Raw genomic sequence first — 12,285 nt, 5'->3', positions numbered from 1 at the left:
TACTGAAAATTATGCTTATAAAGAAGCTATACTAACATTTGTGGAATTGAAATGATATAATGTTAAATGAACAAAAAGGAAACTTTATTTTCAGTATTATCTAACCTATATAAAAATGCATAAAATATTAGACACATATACTAACATGTTAAAAGTAGTTCATTCCAAGTGGTAGCATTATGGATTTTTAAACCTTTCTTGTACTACATTTTCTAAATTTCTAAAGTTCGAATGAAATGTTTTATAAGTGTAAGGAAATGTTTCCAATGAAGAAGAAACAAAAAAATATCTTCATGCAAATCCCACTAAAGTCCATTGGCCAAAACAGCCTGCAAACCAGGACAAAGGACAGCACTTTTCTTCCCCCTAGATGTGATACACGTATATGAAAATAAATAATACAAATAAAGTCAGACCCCAAAGCCTGCAAGGACAAAATACAGCACAACAGCAAATTTTTTTTGAGAGAAAAAACTAGAGAGTTACTGAACTAGTTATTGGCATCCCTGGAAGCAGATGCAAGCCTTCTGCCATCCAGCCTGGGTCACTTACCAATACCGCACCCAAAAGATTTTTCTAGCCTCCCTAATTTTAAATAGACCTTGGTTGTAAAGTTGGAACCATATAAATGTACATATTATGTACAGAAATACATTTCTGGTTTCACTAGACAAACATTTACTGAGTGCCTACTTAGTGCTAGTATTAAAACTGCGTGTTTAATCTCTCATCTTCCCTACTAGAAAGAGCCAAGGGCCGGGCGCGGTGGCTCACGCTTGTAATCCCAGCACTTCGGGAGGCCGAGGCGGGCGGATCACGAGGTCAGGAGATCGAGACCAGGGTGAAACCCCGTCTCTACTAAAAATACAAAAAAAATTAGCCGGGCGTGGTGGCGGGCGCCTGTAGTCCCAGCTACTCGGAGAGGCTGAGGCAGGAGAATGGCGTGAACCCGGGAGGCGGAGCTTGCAGTGAGCCGAGACTGCTCCACTGCACTCCAGCCTGGGCGACAGAGCGAGACTCCGTCTCAAAAAAAAAAAAAAAAAAAAAAAAAAAAAAAAAAAAAAAGAGCCAAGGCCTTTCTTCCTATTCACTACTGTGTTCCCAGCTCCTGGGAAGACGATAGCATTAGGAGGCCCTGCAAACACATTTCTGTGAGCTGCAGAAAGGAACGAAGCAGGGAAAGAAGCAGAGTCCCAGCACTTGGGTTCACTTTGTTCTACAGTCTGGGAAAGTCTGTCTGCACGAAGCATGAAAAACGTGTTGAAACGCAGTGGCCCGGCGGGGGAGCGTGAATGAGAGCTCGCGTTGGTAAGCTTTTTGTTAGTTCGTTAGTTCAATTATAGTACCCTTCAGCTAAGCACACAAATGCCCGAGGCCCGGATTCCGATTCCGGCCGCCGGCCCTCCCTGCTCTCCTCATCCAGCACTAGCCCCCAGCTGTCTCTTTCCTCCCGGCGCCCCGGATGGCACCGCCCAGACCACCCTACTCTCCCTGCCCCGGAAGTTACACGCTGCCGACCCCGGGACGTAACTTCCGGGAAGGGCTTACTTCCAAGACAGACACGGAAGTGCTGGGAGGCGCCGGGAGCCGTTTCGGTTGCGGGTGTCTCTGGCCCTGCGGTCAGCCCTGGGAACGTCCCGGAGAGCTAGATTCCTAGAGGCCCGATTCCGCTAGCCCGGAACAGGCAAAGCCAGCGCTCCCGCCCGCTCCCCGACTTAGGCTCCGATGCCGGCAGCGTCCTGGGGCCCCCGTAGCGGGGCTGGACCATGAGCCTGCTGGACGGCCTCGCCTCCTCGCCGCGGGCTCCGCTGCAGTCCAGCAAGGCCAGGATGAAAAAGCTCCCGAAGAAGAGCCAGAATGAGAAGTACCGGCTGAAGTACCTGCGGCTGCGCAAAGCGGCCAAGGCCACGGTGTTTGTGAGTCTGACCCACGTCCAGCCGGTCCCCGCCTGGAGACTCCCTCACAAAATCTTTCCCCAAGCTGTTCCCCCTTCCCAGAGTGACAGTATTAATACAGTGTTGGCTTTTCCGTATACGTTACTACTTGTTAGCCTTGTGTCCTTGGACAAATTACGTAATTTCTCTGTGTCCTCATCTGTAAATGAGCTAGTAACTGTCTTGCAGAATAATGAATATTAAATGAGCAAAGTGCTTGGTGCGTAAAAGACATACCAATAAATTTTAGTCATCGTTATTACTGCAGAACTCTAGGAAATGTGTTTGATTCTCGAGATACAGCCCTGAGAATTAGGCCTTATTTGTAAAATGAGAACACTGAAGCCCAGAGAGATGATTTGCCCAAGGGTACTGTGTCAGAGCCCTGACTCCAACTTAGATAACCCTGATTCCATTTTATGACTTCCAGTACACAGACTATTTTCTGAGCACCTCACATCCCCATAACTGACACTTTGCCCAAAGAGGTTCATGAAACTCTCAGTAATTTCCCCCCTCTAACCTTTGAGTGTTCCAAGTGTTTCTTCCTTTCTTTTATTGTAGAAGCACTGGATTTATTGAGTGAATAAACTTAATATAGCTTGCCAGCCATCACTTTATATTAGAATAGTTTGGCTTGCCTCAGTGCTTGGAAATAGGGGTGGAGTCTTCAAATGTCCCCCCACATCCAAGTCAACAGTTCATCTCTTCTCTCTACCAAAAGCTTGGAACGTTTCTCAGCATTTTTGGAAGCATAAGGAAAGGTTCAGAAATTAGAATACACATTCCAAAAACACTTATTCAGCACTTGCTATGTGCATTGCTTGCTATTTGCGCTGGAGAGAAACAAGAAAAGTAGAACTAAGAGAACTTGGCATCTGATTGACTGTTCCCTTTCTTTTATCCCCTATACGTCAAGGGTACCTAAAGCTTGGAATTTATGTTATTTCAAGGATGTTGGTTCCATCAAATACATAAAGAAGATTTTGTGAAGAAAAAGATGTTGTTTTGAACTTTAAGAGTTTGAGGTTCCACCTATGGGGCATTCAGATTCAGCATTCCCTTCAGGATTGGTGCTTGGGAGATAGATTGAGTCATCAGTTACAAAAAAAGAAAAAAGATAATACTTGAACTCATATAAGTAGATTATGAAGTTTAAGAATTTTACACACTAAATTTGATTTTGTTCCATCCAGTTTTTCTCTATTTGGGTTAGATTGGCTTTGTAAGTTTTTCAAGAGTTGAGGCACTTGAGAACAGACAGTTTTCATATTTATAGTATTTAATTTAAGCATCTATGGATTTAAGCAGTATGCCTTTTTCTCTGCCAAAAGCTATACTAATTAGGTTGACCATTAATCTTGGCTTGCCCAGGACAGTCCTGGTTTACCATATTGTTCTGGCATAAGCATTAATAATACCCCCTTTTCACTCAAAGATGTCCCAGATTGGATAATAAATTACATAGCTATACCCTGTCCATAGTAGAACCTGACTACCTTTACCCATGGATTTATTTATAGTTTGTCACATGGTAGAATAGCTCCTCCTTCTCACTCAGTAATACAAGCTTTTTTGGTTTGAAATATGGATCCTCTTCCCAGCATAATAATGTGATTTTTTAATTCATTTTATATGATTATATTCAAATTTTTACTTAAAGGAAAATGCTGCTATTTGTGATGAAATTGCTCGTCTTGAGGAAAAATTTCTTAAAGCAAAAGAAGAAAGAAGGTGAGCTGGCTTCATTTTGTGTTCAGCGTCACCTTTTTGGTGATTGATAATGGTGTTACTGCTCTGGAGATTTTTTTTCCCTAGTGGGATTTATGCGCGTTGCACAGCCGCTTGGCCACTTGATAAGTACAGAGAAACTTACAACCTGAGGCATTGGTTCCTGCACACCCAAGTTATGTTGGGCCGTGGTGATGAGACAGCTCCTCTACTCATCTTTCTGAAAAAGCTGTCTTGCCACATCTAATAAATAATCTTTTTAAGATTATTTAATCTTATGGCCCAATTATAAAAGCCAAGTGATAAAAGCAACTGCCTCTCATTCTACAAATATTTATTCTGTATGTACTATTCTGTGCAAAGCACAATGGGTATATATACATCTGTAAATAATGTGCCTTTCAGAAGCCTAACACCATCCAACATCAAGGTAGAGGAACCGTCCAGATGCAAGGGATAAGCTACAGTTCTTATCCTTGGCCTCTTGAAGTATTGATTATCCTCCAGGGCTTTATGGTTCATAGGGTCTAATAAGAACCTTTCTTTTATGAGTGTAGTAATCTTTGTATACAATTCTGGCTTTTCCCAGTACTTGAGTAAAATACTGAATTGAGATAATATGGAAGTTCATTTCTCTGCTCCTTTCCTTCCTGATCTCAGGTACTTGCTAAAGAAGCTCCTCCAGCTTCAGGCTCTAACTGAAGGGGAAGTACAGGCTGCAGCTCCTTCCCACAGTTCCAGTTTGCCCCTGACTTATGGTGTGGCCAGCTCTGTGGGTACTATACAGGCAGCTGGGCCTATTTCAGGGCCCAGCACTGGGGCTGAGGAACCATTTGGGAAGAAAACTAAGAAGGAGAAAAAAGAAAAAGGCAAAGAGAACAACAAACTGGAAGGTACTTTGGGGAGATGGTATCAGTAGCCCCAGTGACTCACCTACTAATGACAGTTAGACCTGGTACTAACTGACAGACACACACAGCTACAGATATACTTAGAGTCTCATCTGGTTCTTAAGGAGCCCTACGAGCCCTTGAGAAACAAATGTCAAATGTATTAGAGCCACTTTGGGTGGAGAAATTATAGCTAGACTTCGTCAGATGCAAGGGGAACAGACTCAGACTTCCCCCTTCCCCCAACTCTCTGGGTTGCATTCCACTTAGTCTTTCCTAGAGGCAGGGAAATGGGCTAGGTGGCCTTTGGAGCACACTGCTGGCTTGGGAAATTTCTGATCTTACAGATGAAATAAGAGGCCTTAAAAAGTATAAGGCCTTTAGCTCCTAAGCACTAATCTGGGCAGGTTAGAAAGCTACTCAGGGCTTTGGGCGAAAGCCCCATATGCCCATTCAGTAAGTATATAAAACCAGGATTGGCCTATTGCCCTTACCATTCACATGCAAATTTATCCCTTCCCTTCAACATTGGGAGGGGCCTAAAGTGGGTGACCCCAGATTTGCGTTTCAGTTCTGAAGAAAACATGCAAGAAAAAGAAAATGGAGGGAGGTGCTCGCAAGCTGGTTCAGCCCATTGCCCTGGATCCCTCAGGACGGCCTGTGTTCCCCATCGGACTAGGGGGTCTAACAGTATATAGCCTGGGGGAGGTGAGTGAGACCAGCGATATACAGAGAGGAGAATCAGGGAAATATGGGAATGGGGTTGAGCCTTCCCTCCCTGTTCCCATTAGCAGCAGCCCCTTGCTGATCCATACCAACCCCAGAATATCTCCAGCCCCTGTAAAACCAGGTCAATGTTGTCAGCTACACAGCCTACTCTCTGTCTTTGTGTGATTTGTCACTCTTTGCAGCCCCAAAGTGGTTCTAAAGGCTACCACAGGAAACTGGACTTCTAAATTCTTCAGTGACCTCAATCCCAGGTTGGGGGAATGTTTTTTATAGATCATCACCGACCGACCTGGCTTTCATGATGAGAGTGCCATCTACCCCGTGGGCTACTGCAGTACTCGAATATATGCCAGCATGAAGTGCCCAGACCAGAAGTGTCTATATACCTGTCAGATCAAGGATGGTGGTGTGCAGCCTCAGGTACCCCCTCTAATAATAACCACTGTTTGTCTTTAGAACCTTCTCTGTGCCAGGATATGTATTACCTGTTCTGATACCTTACAAGGTAGATACGTATAATCACCATTTGGGTAATCCCAAGATGCAGAAAAGTGGCTGGCCCTAAGTCACACCTCTGCTAATAAGTGGTTGAGTTTGGATGTGAATCTGTGATCTGTCTCATTCTCAAACTGATGCTCTTTTCCCTTGAACCATGCTACTTCAACTGCTGACTTTGTGACTATGTGAGGCTTGATCAAGCCTACTTATGTGAGGTACAGGCCAAAATAGAGGGAAGATTAGTTTGATACACGGCCATTTCAAGTTGGACCAAGATGGAGTTAGCAAAGAAATTGCATATTAGTTTCTGGCTGCAAATACTCTTAAGGACCTGACAGTCTTAAATCCTAGTCTTAATAAATACCTTTTTTCATCCTTCTCAGTGCTAAGATTTGAGACAGTACATTTTCCCCAACCATCATCTCCTGATTGTAAGGGAAAAACAAAAAAATAGACCATTTTCGGAGTTCTAAGCTTCACTGAGGAAGTTACAGCTCACTAGAAAGTAAGGTAGAAGGAAGTAGAGGCAAGGTAGCTTTGAGCAGAAGCTGGCAGAACCCTGAGACGGCTTGACTTCTTGTAGATAATATTGCATCACGCCTATCAGAGCATTGTTAGGCATAGTTGAGAGCTCACGTGACCTCAATTATGCAATAGTTTCTTTAGAAAGACTCATTATTGTAACGGTATACCATATTTATAATACATCTATAAATGCAATGCAAATCTAATGAAAATCCTAGTAGAAATTGACAAGCCGATTCTTAATTTTCTCTGAAAAACAAAATGCTAGAACATTTTTGAAAAAGAAGAATCCGTGGAGTTTTTAATTTTCTTTTTTAGGTCATTAACCTAACTGGACATTATTTTTAGGTGTGTGAGCTGGGAATCTAGCTTCAAATTTTGTTCCAACTAACGTCAAGTAGCTGTTTTTTATATATATATTTATATATATAAATATATATATTTATATATTTTTTTATATATTTTTATATATTTATATATAGATTTATATATTTATATATATACACATACACACACACACAAAATATATGTAATTCTTGTAACTCCAGATGATTCCTTTTTACTGATCTATTTGTCTATACATGTCAATATGACTTATTACTTTAGTTTTATTGAATATTTTATTCTATAAATATGTTAAAGGAAAATGCAAAAGAATTTTTTATAATCTTAGGGTGAGATGAAAAGGCTTTCTTTAGCAAGACATGAAACTTAGAAGCCATAATGGAACATAATAACGTATTTAACTATTAAAAATGTAAACTCTTCTGAATGGCAAAAGACACCATGATCAGAGTTAAAACACAAGCAATAAACAGGAAGAAAACGTATGACAAAGGATTAATACCAGATAAAGTGCTCCTGTAGAGTAGGAAAAAGCAATATTAAAAAAAAAACAAAACCCACAGGCATTTCACAGAAACAGTGCAGATGGTAAAGTGTGGGCCTCATCAGTAAGTGGGGAAATGCAAATAAAACAAAACTGAGATCTTATTTTGCTCATAGGCACATATCAGAGGGATTAATAATATCCAGTGCTGGCTGGGGTGGAGGAAAACAAGTACACGTTAGTAGGAGTGAAAATTGGTAGTCTTCTGGGAGGGCAACTTGGCAGTATCAACAATTTTAGTATGTGTATCATTTGACCCAGAATATGTCTAGATAGTCTCGTATCTAGACTGCACTAGGTACACATTTGCACCTAGAGAAATGTGCAAATGTGAACAAAGTAACATGTAACAATGTCCATTGTAGCAGTATTTGCAATAGCAAGAAATTAGAAATAGCCTAAATACCTATCAACGAGAAAATGGTTAAGTAAACTATATCCACCCTTGCATGTATAGCAATTAAAAGAATGAGGTAGATTTATACATTAGTACTAACAAGGAAGTATCTTCAAGACTAAAGTATAACATTTCTATCTTTAATGCTCTTTACTCAAATAGGGTAAAAATTTCAGTCCAAAAAAAGTAATTGAAATTGACATGATACTAAATAGTAGAGCTACAGTACAGTAGAGTACAGATACTAAATAGTAGAGCAATCCTGGACTATTTGAAATTAATTACACACAGCAAAATTAGCCAGGCCTGGTGGCGTGCGCCTGTAGTCCTAGCTGCTGGGGAGGCTGAGGCAGGAGAATGGCGTGAACCCGGGAGGCAGAGCTTGCAGTGAGCCAAGATCACGCCACTGCACTCCAGCATGGGTGACAGAGCAAGATTCCATCAAAAAAAAAAAAAAAGAAAAAAAAAGAAAAGAAATTAATTGCTCACGGTTTTTTCATTTATTAGCTGAGAAATAAATATAAAACACTAGAATCTTAACCTGGCAAGATATGCCATTGGTTGAAATAAGAAAACCACCATTGACTGAAACCACTCACAAGAGAATTTATTACTGACAAAATTGACAGATCTCTAAAATTTGACACAGTAAATTGAATCCAGTGAAATAATAACCACAGAAGAAAACTAACAGTAGTAGAAACTATACTCAGTAAAAATTGCTTTGACTTTTTTTAGAAATCAGTAGTGCTCAATATCATTCTAAAAAATTATACAGAAAATAAATTAATCCCGTTCAGGATAATTTGACTGAAGTTAACATTGAAGGACTAGGAACTGTTTAACTGAACTTTAGAACTAGTCAAACAATTTAATTGGCTAGATAGAACTTGTTACAGAAATATTTTCCTGGCAAAAAAATCATTGCGCTTTATAGAAAACTGGCCAGATAATTAAATCAGCTAGTTAACTTGTTACATTTGTTACAAAAATATTTTCTTGGCAAGAATTCCTCAGAATTAGTGTAATTTCGATGCAACAGTTTCTTTTTATTAACATAACCAAGATATTTTAACATTCAAAATGAAAGTAAATACAATGAAATGGCAGTTTGCAGTCAGCCTTTTTCCCTAGATCTTGTAAAATTGACTTAAAAGATTACATGGAGAGTGATCTCATTTGTTTTTAAAACACCATTTGTATTTGTAGTTAAGGATATAAGTAAGTGGATTGGAAAGGTATGTAACAAATTAAACGCTCACTTTTGGAAAGCCGTCAACCAAGAAGGGTAGAACTGAAACAGTCAAAGGACTTTCTCTAGGTACTTGGATTTGTTTAGATTTTTAGCAGCCCTATAGGAAAGTATTTGTGTCCCTTCTGAAGATGGTATACATCAGCTTCAAGTTCCAGAGTAAAGAAGTATTTACAGAGTAGTATGCCCCTCTCCCCTTCCTTCTTGAGGATTGATCTCATTGCTCGTTTATCTTCCTCAGTTTGAAATTGTTCCTGAAGATGACCCCCAGAATGCCATTGTCAGCTCTTCTGCAGATGCTTGTCATGCAGAACTGCTCAGGACTATAAGCGCTACTATGTAAGTTGACCAAAAGCTTGAAAACAGGCTAAAAGATGACTGTTGGTACAGTGAAACCTTTTCTCTTGCTTTTAATGGGTGGAAATACCTTATTTTATAGAAACCTATCCTGGATCCTCCTGATGTCGTACCAACTAGAGCCTCCACATTATCAAAGTCAAGAAAGCTTATCCTGTTTGTTCATACCACTATTCTGTTCTTAAACCCATCTTCATCTCCCGCTAAGCTCTCAAACTAAAATTATTCCTCTCCTGTTTAGGGGGAAACTAATGCCTAACCTGCTTCCAGCTGGAGCTGACTTTTTTGGATTTTCTCATCCAGCCATCCACAACCTGATCCAGAGCTGTCCAGGAGCTCGAAAATGCATCAAGTAAGTGTGGTCAAATTCATTCCCTTGAGAAAAGCTCAGTGATCAGCCGGCCAGGGACTGGCAGTTCCTACTTTGTTCACTGACCTTCTGTGTCCAAAGCCTGCCTGCTTCTCGACCAGTATGGCTCAGTATTGGCCCCATTAGCCCTCTGGATAGGTGAGCAAGAGCCAGGAGTCCACTGTTCGCTGATTATTACTATTTTCTGTGTGTACCATGACAGGAAAAGGGGTGGGAAATCTAGCAGAATAATTTGTCACTAAAGAGGCCTGCTTATTTCTTTCAGGTTTTTGTTAGCAAATATGTGTTTTAGATCTATATGGGAGGAATATAAAGAAAAATTACCTGATCCCTTTGGTGATAGGAATGGGTATTTATGTCTAGCAGATAACTCTCAAGGGTGATTTCCCTTGATTCTGCAGTTACCAGTGGGTGAAATTTGATGTGTGCAAACCTGGAGATGGGCAGCTACCTGAGGGGCTGCCGGAGAATGATGCAGCTATGAGCTTTGAAGCCTTTCAGAGACAGATCTTTGATGAAGATCAGAATGATCCCCTTCTGCCAGGTATCTTTAACTTTACCTTTCTGGTTTGAAAATTGACTGTGTTTAGGCTACCTTCCCATCTTCACACATAGCCGAGTACCCTAAATATCTATGCATTGAGTGATAAAAGCTTTCATTGAATCAGCTTTGCAGAGTGCTGAGTCAGAGGGGGACCTGCAGCCTGCGTAGCTTCCTAGATTACTCACAGATGTCATGGGGAGCACCTGCGATCGTAGTAAGGCAGGGTACCCCAGAAACTAAGGTATCTCATTCTGTAACCTAAGCAAGACCGGAGCAGAACACCAGGGGAAAGTTTACTGTGCAGGGAATAACATTTCAAGTGAAGTCAGTGGGGTCGAGTCAAGGCCTTGGCCCTGCCTGTGTTTCATGAATTCCTCCCACAAATGAGTGGAGTGATCAAGGGTTCAGGCTTTGGGGTCATATAGGGAAAACTCTGGGTTAAAAAATGGAATTGAAATTCTCACTCTTTGCCTAATATACTATATAACCCTAGGCAAGTCACTTAATCTTCAACCAATTTTCATTGTAAAAGTATCTGTCCTATCTTAACAAAGGCAAAATTGAGCTGACAAATGCAAGGGTGTTAAGGAATTGATTGAAAAGACCTGTATGTGTCTGACCAAAACAGTCTGCTCAGACTCCCAAGCAGCAGTGGAACTTAAGGAATTGTTTTCTCCAGGATCCTTGGACCTCCCAGAGTTTCAGCCTGCAGCCTTTGTGTCTTCTTACCAGCCCATGTACCTGACACATGAACCCTTGGTAGATACTCACCTGCAGCACTTGAAGTCTCCATCACAGGGTAGCCCAATTCAGTCTTCAGATTGAACAAGAAGGGATCAGATGCCACATCATTTTTGTCGTGATTAATTTAACTTAAACTAAAATTTGGGGTACATGAAAGAAGGTAGCAATTCAGAAGTAAAGAAGATATTAACATATTTCATCATGGAGGGTCCTGTGGTGATGGTTTTCCCTGGGAAAAACTTCAGCTGCTTTATTTTTAGTAATAAATTTCTCTTGTCAATTCTGTTTATTTTTATCTTGTTGTAATCGGGCTATAATCTTTTTCGCTTAGCTCTGCCTGAGGTAGAGTAAACTTCAGCCTCTTATAAACAAGAGTTATAGCTGCAGGCTGCTACAACAAATACCATAGACAGGTTGGTTTATAAATAACATGAATTTATTTCTCACAGTTCTGGATGCTGGGAAGTCCGAGTTCAAGGAGCGCAGATTCAATGTCTGGTGAGGGCCCACTTCCTAGTTCTTAGACAGCCATCTTCCTGCGGTGTCCTCACGTGGTAGAAGGGGAAGGCAGCTCTCCGGGGTCCCTTATAAGATCACTAAGCCCATTCATGAGAGGTCTGCCCTCATGACCTAATCACCTCCCTAAGGCCCCACCTCCCAATACCATCACATTAGGGGTTAGGATTTAACTTATGAATTATGGGGAGATATAAACATTAAATCTGTAGCAGCAGCTGACTAACGAGGGAGATAGGGAGATTCTGACAAACTTCTACTCTTGATTCTGATCCTAATTCAAGGAATATCAAGTCCCAGCCCCTGCAACCCAGGCTGCTGCTTAATTTTCATGTCAGTATCATCAAAATCCAGTGTTCTGCTTAAATTCAAGATGGAAAGTCCAGTCCAAGGTCCACTGTTCATCTTTTTCTTCACATTTTGCACATCCTTCAAGGGGATCTTTAACCTTTTTTTTTTTTTTTTTTTTTTCTGAGACGGAGTCTCGCTCTGTCACCCAGGCTGGAGTGCAGTGGCGCCATCTCGGCTCACTGCAAGCTCCGCCTCCCGGGTTCACACCATTCTCCTGCCTCAGCCTCTCCTAGTAGCTGGGACTACAGGCGCCCGCCACCATGCCCGGCTAATTTTTTTTTTGTATTTTTAGTAGAGACGGGGTTTCACCGTGGTCTCGATCTCCTGACCTCGTGATCCGCCCGCCTTGGCCTCCCAAAGTGCTGGGATTACAAGCATGAGCCACCGCGCCTGGCCGATCTTTAACCTCTTTAACCCTTTGTATTGCACCTCAGATAAGGTGCTTTTTAGCTCAATACATTGAAACCATATGATAACACAAATTCACATATAATTGGGGGTTAGTCCCATCCTCTATAACAGACTTAGTCCTGTCTTTTCATTAGCCATGTAATAATA

At 41.3% G+C, this 12,285-nt stretch overlaps 1 protein-coding gene across 1 annotated transcript; it reads left to right on the top strand.

Moving 5' to 3' along the window:
* Positions 1-1,528: 1,528 nt before the first annotated feature.
* Positions 1,529-11,149, top strand: TBRG1 (transforming growth factor beta regulator 1). Its single transcript, XM_003253324.4, has 9 exons — positions 1,529-1,916; positions 3,598-3,668; positions 4,326-4,558; positions 5,127-5,263; positions 5,558-5,704; positions 9,087-9,184; positions 9,444-9,554; positions 9,974-10,116; positions 10,796-11,149. Exons 1-9 carry the CDS (start codon positions 1,767-1,769, stop codon positions 10,939-10,941), a joined length of 1,236 nt encoding a protein of 411 aa, XP_003253372.1. The 5' UTR covers positions 1,529-1,766; the 3' UTR covers positions 10,942-11,149.
* The last annotated feature ends 1,136 nt before the right edge of the window (positions 11,150-12,285 follow it).

The sequence above is a fragment of the Nomascus leucogenys genome, chromosome 15 (assembly GCF_006542625.1).
Source record: "Nomascus leucogenys isolate Asia chromosome 15, Asia_NLE_v1, whole genome shotgun sequence".
Classification (NCBI taxonomy): Eukaryota; Metazoa; Chordata; class Mammalia; order Primates; family Hylobatidae; genus Nomascus; species Nomascus leucogenys.
Note: the sequence above shows the minus strand (reverse complement) of the source record. Positions and strands in the feature narration are given on the sequence as shown.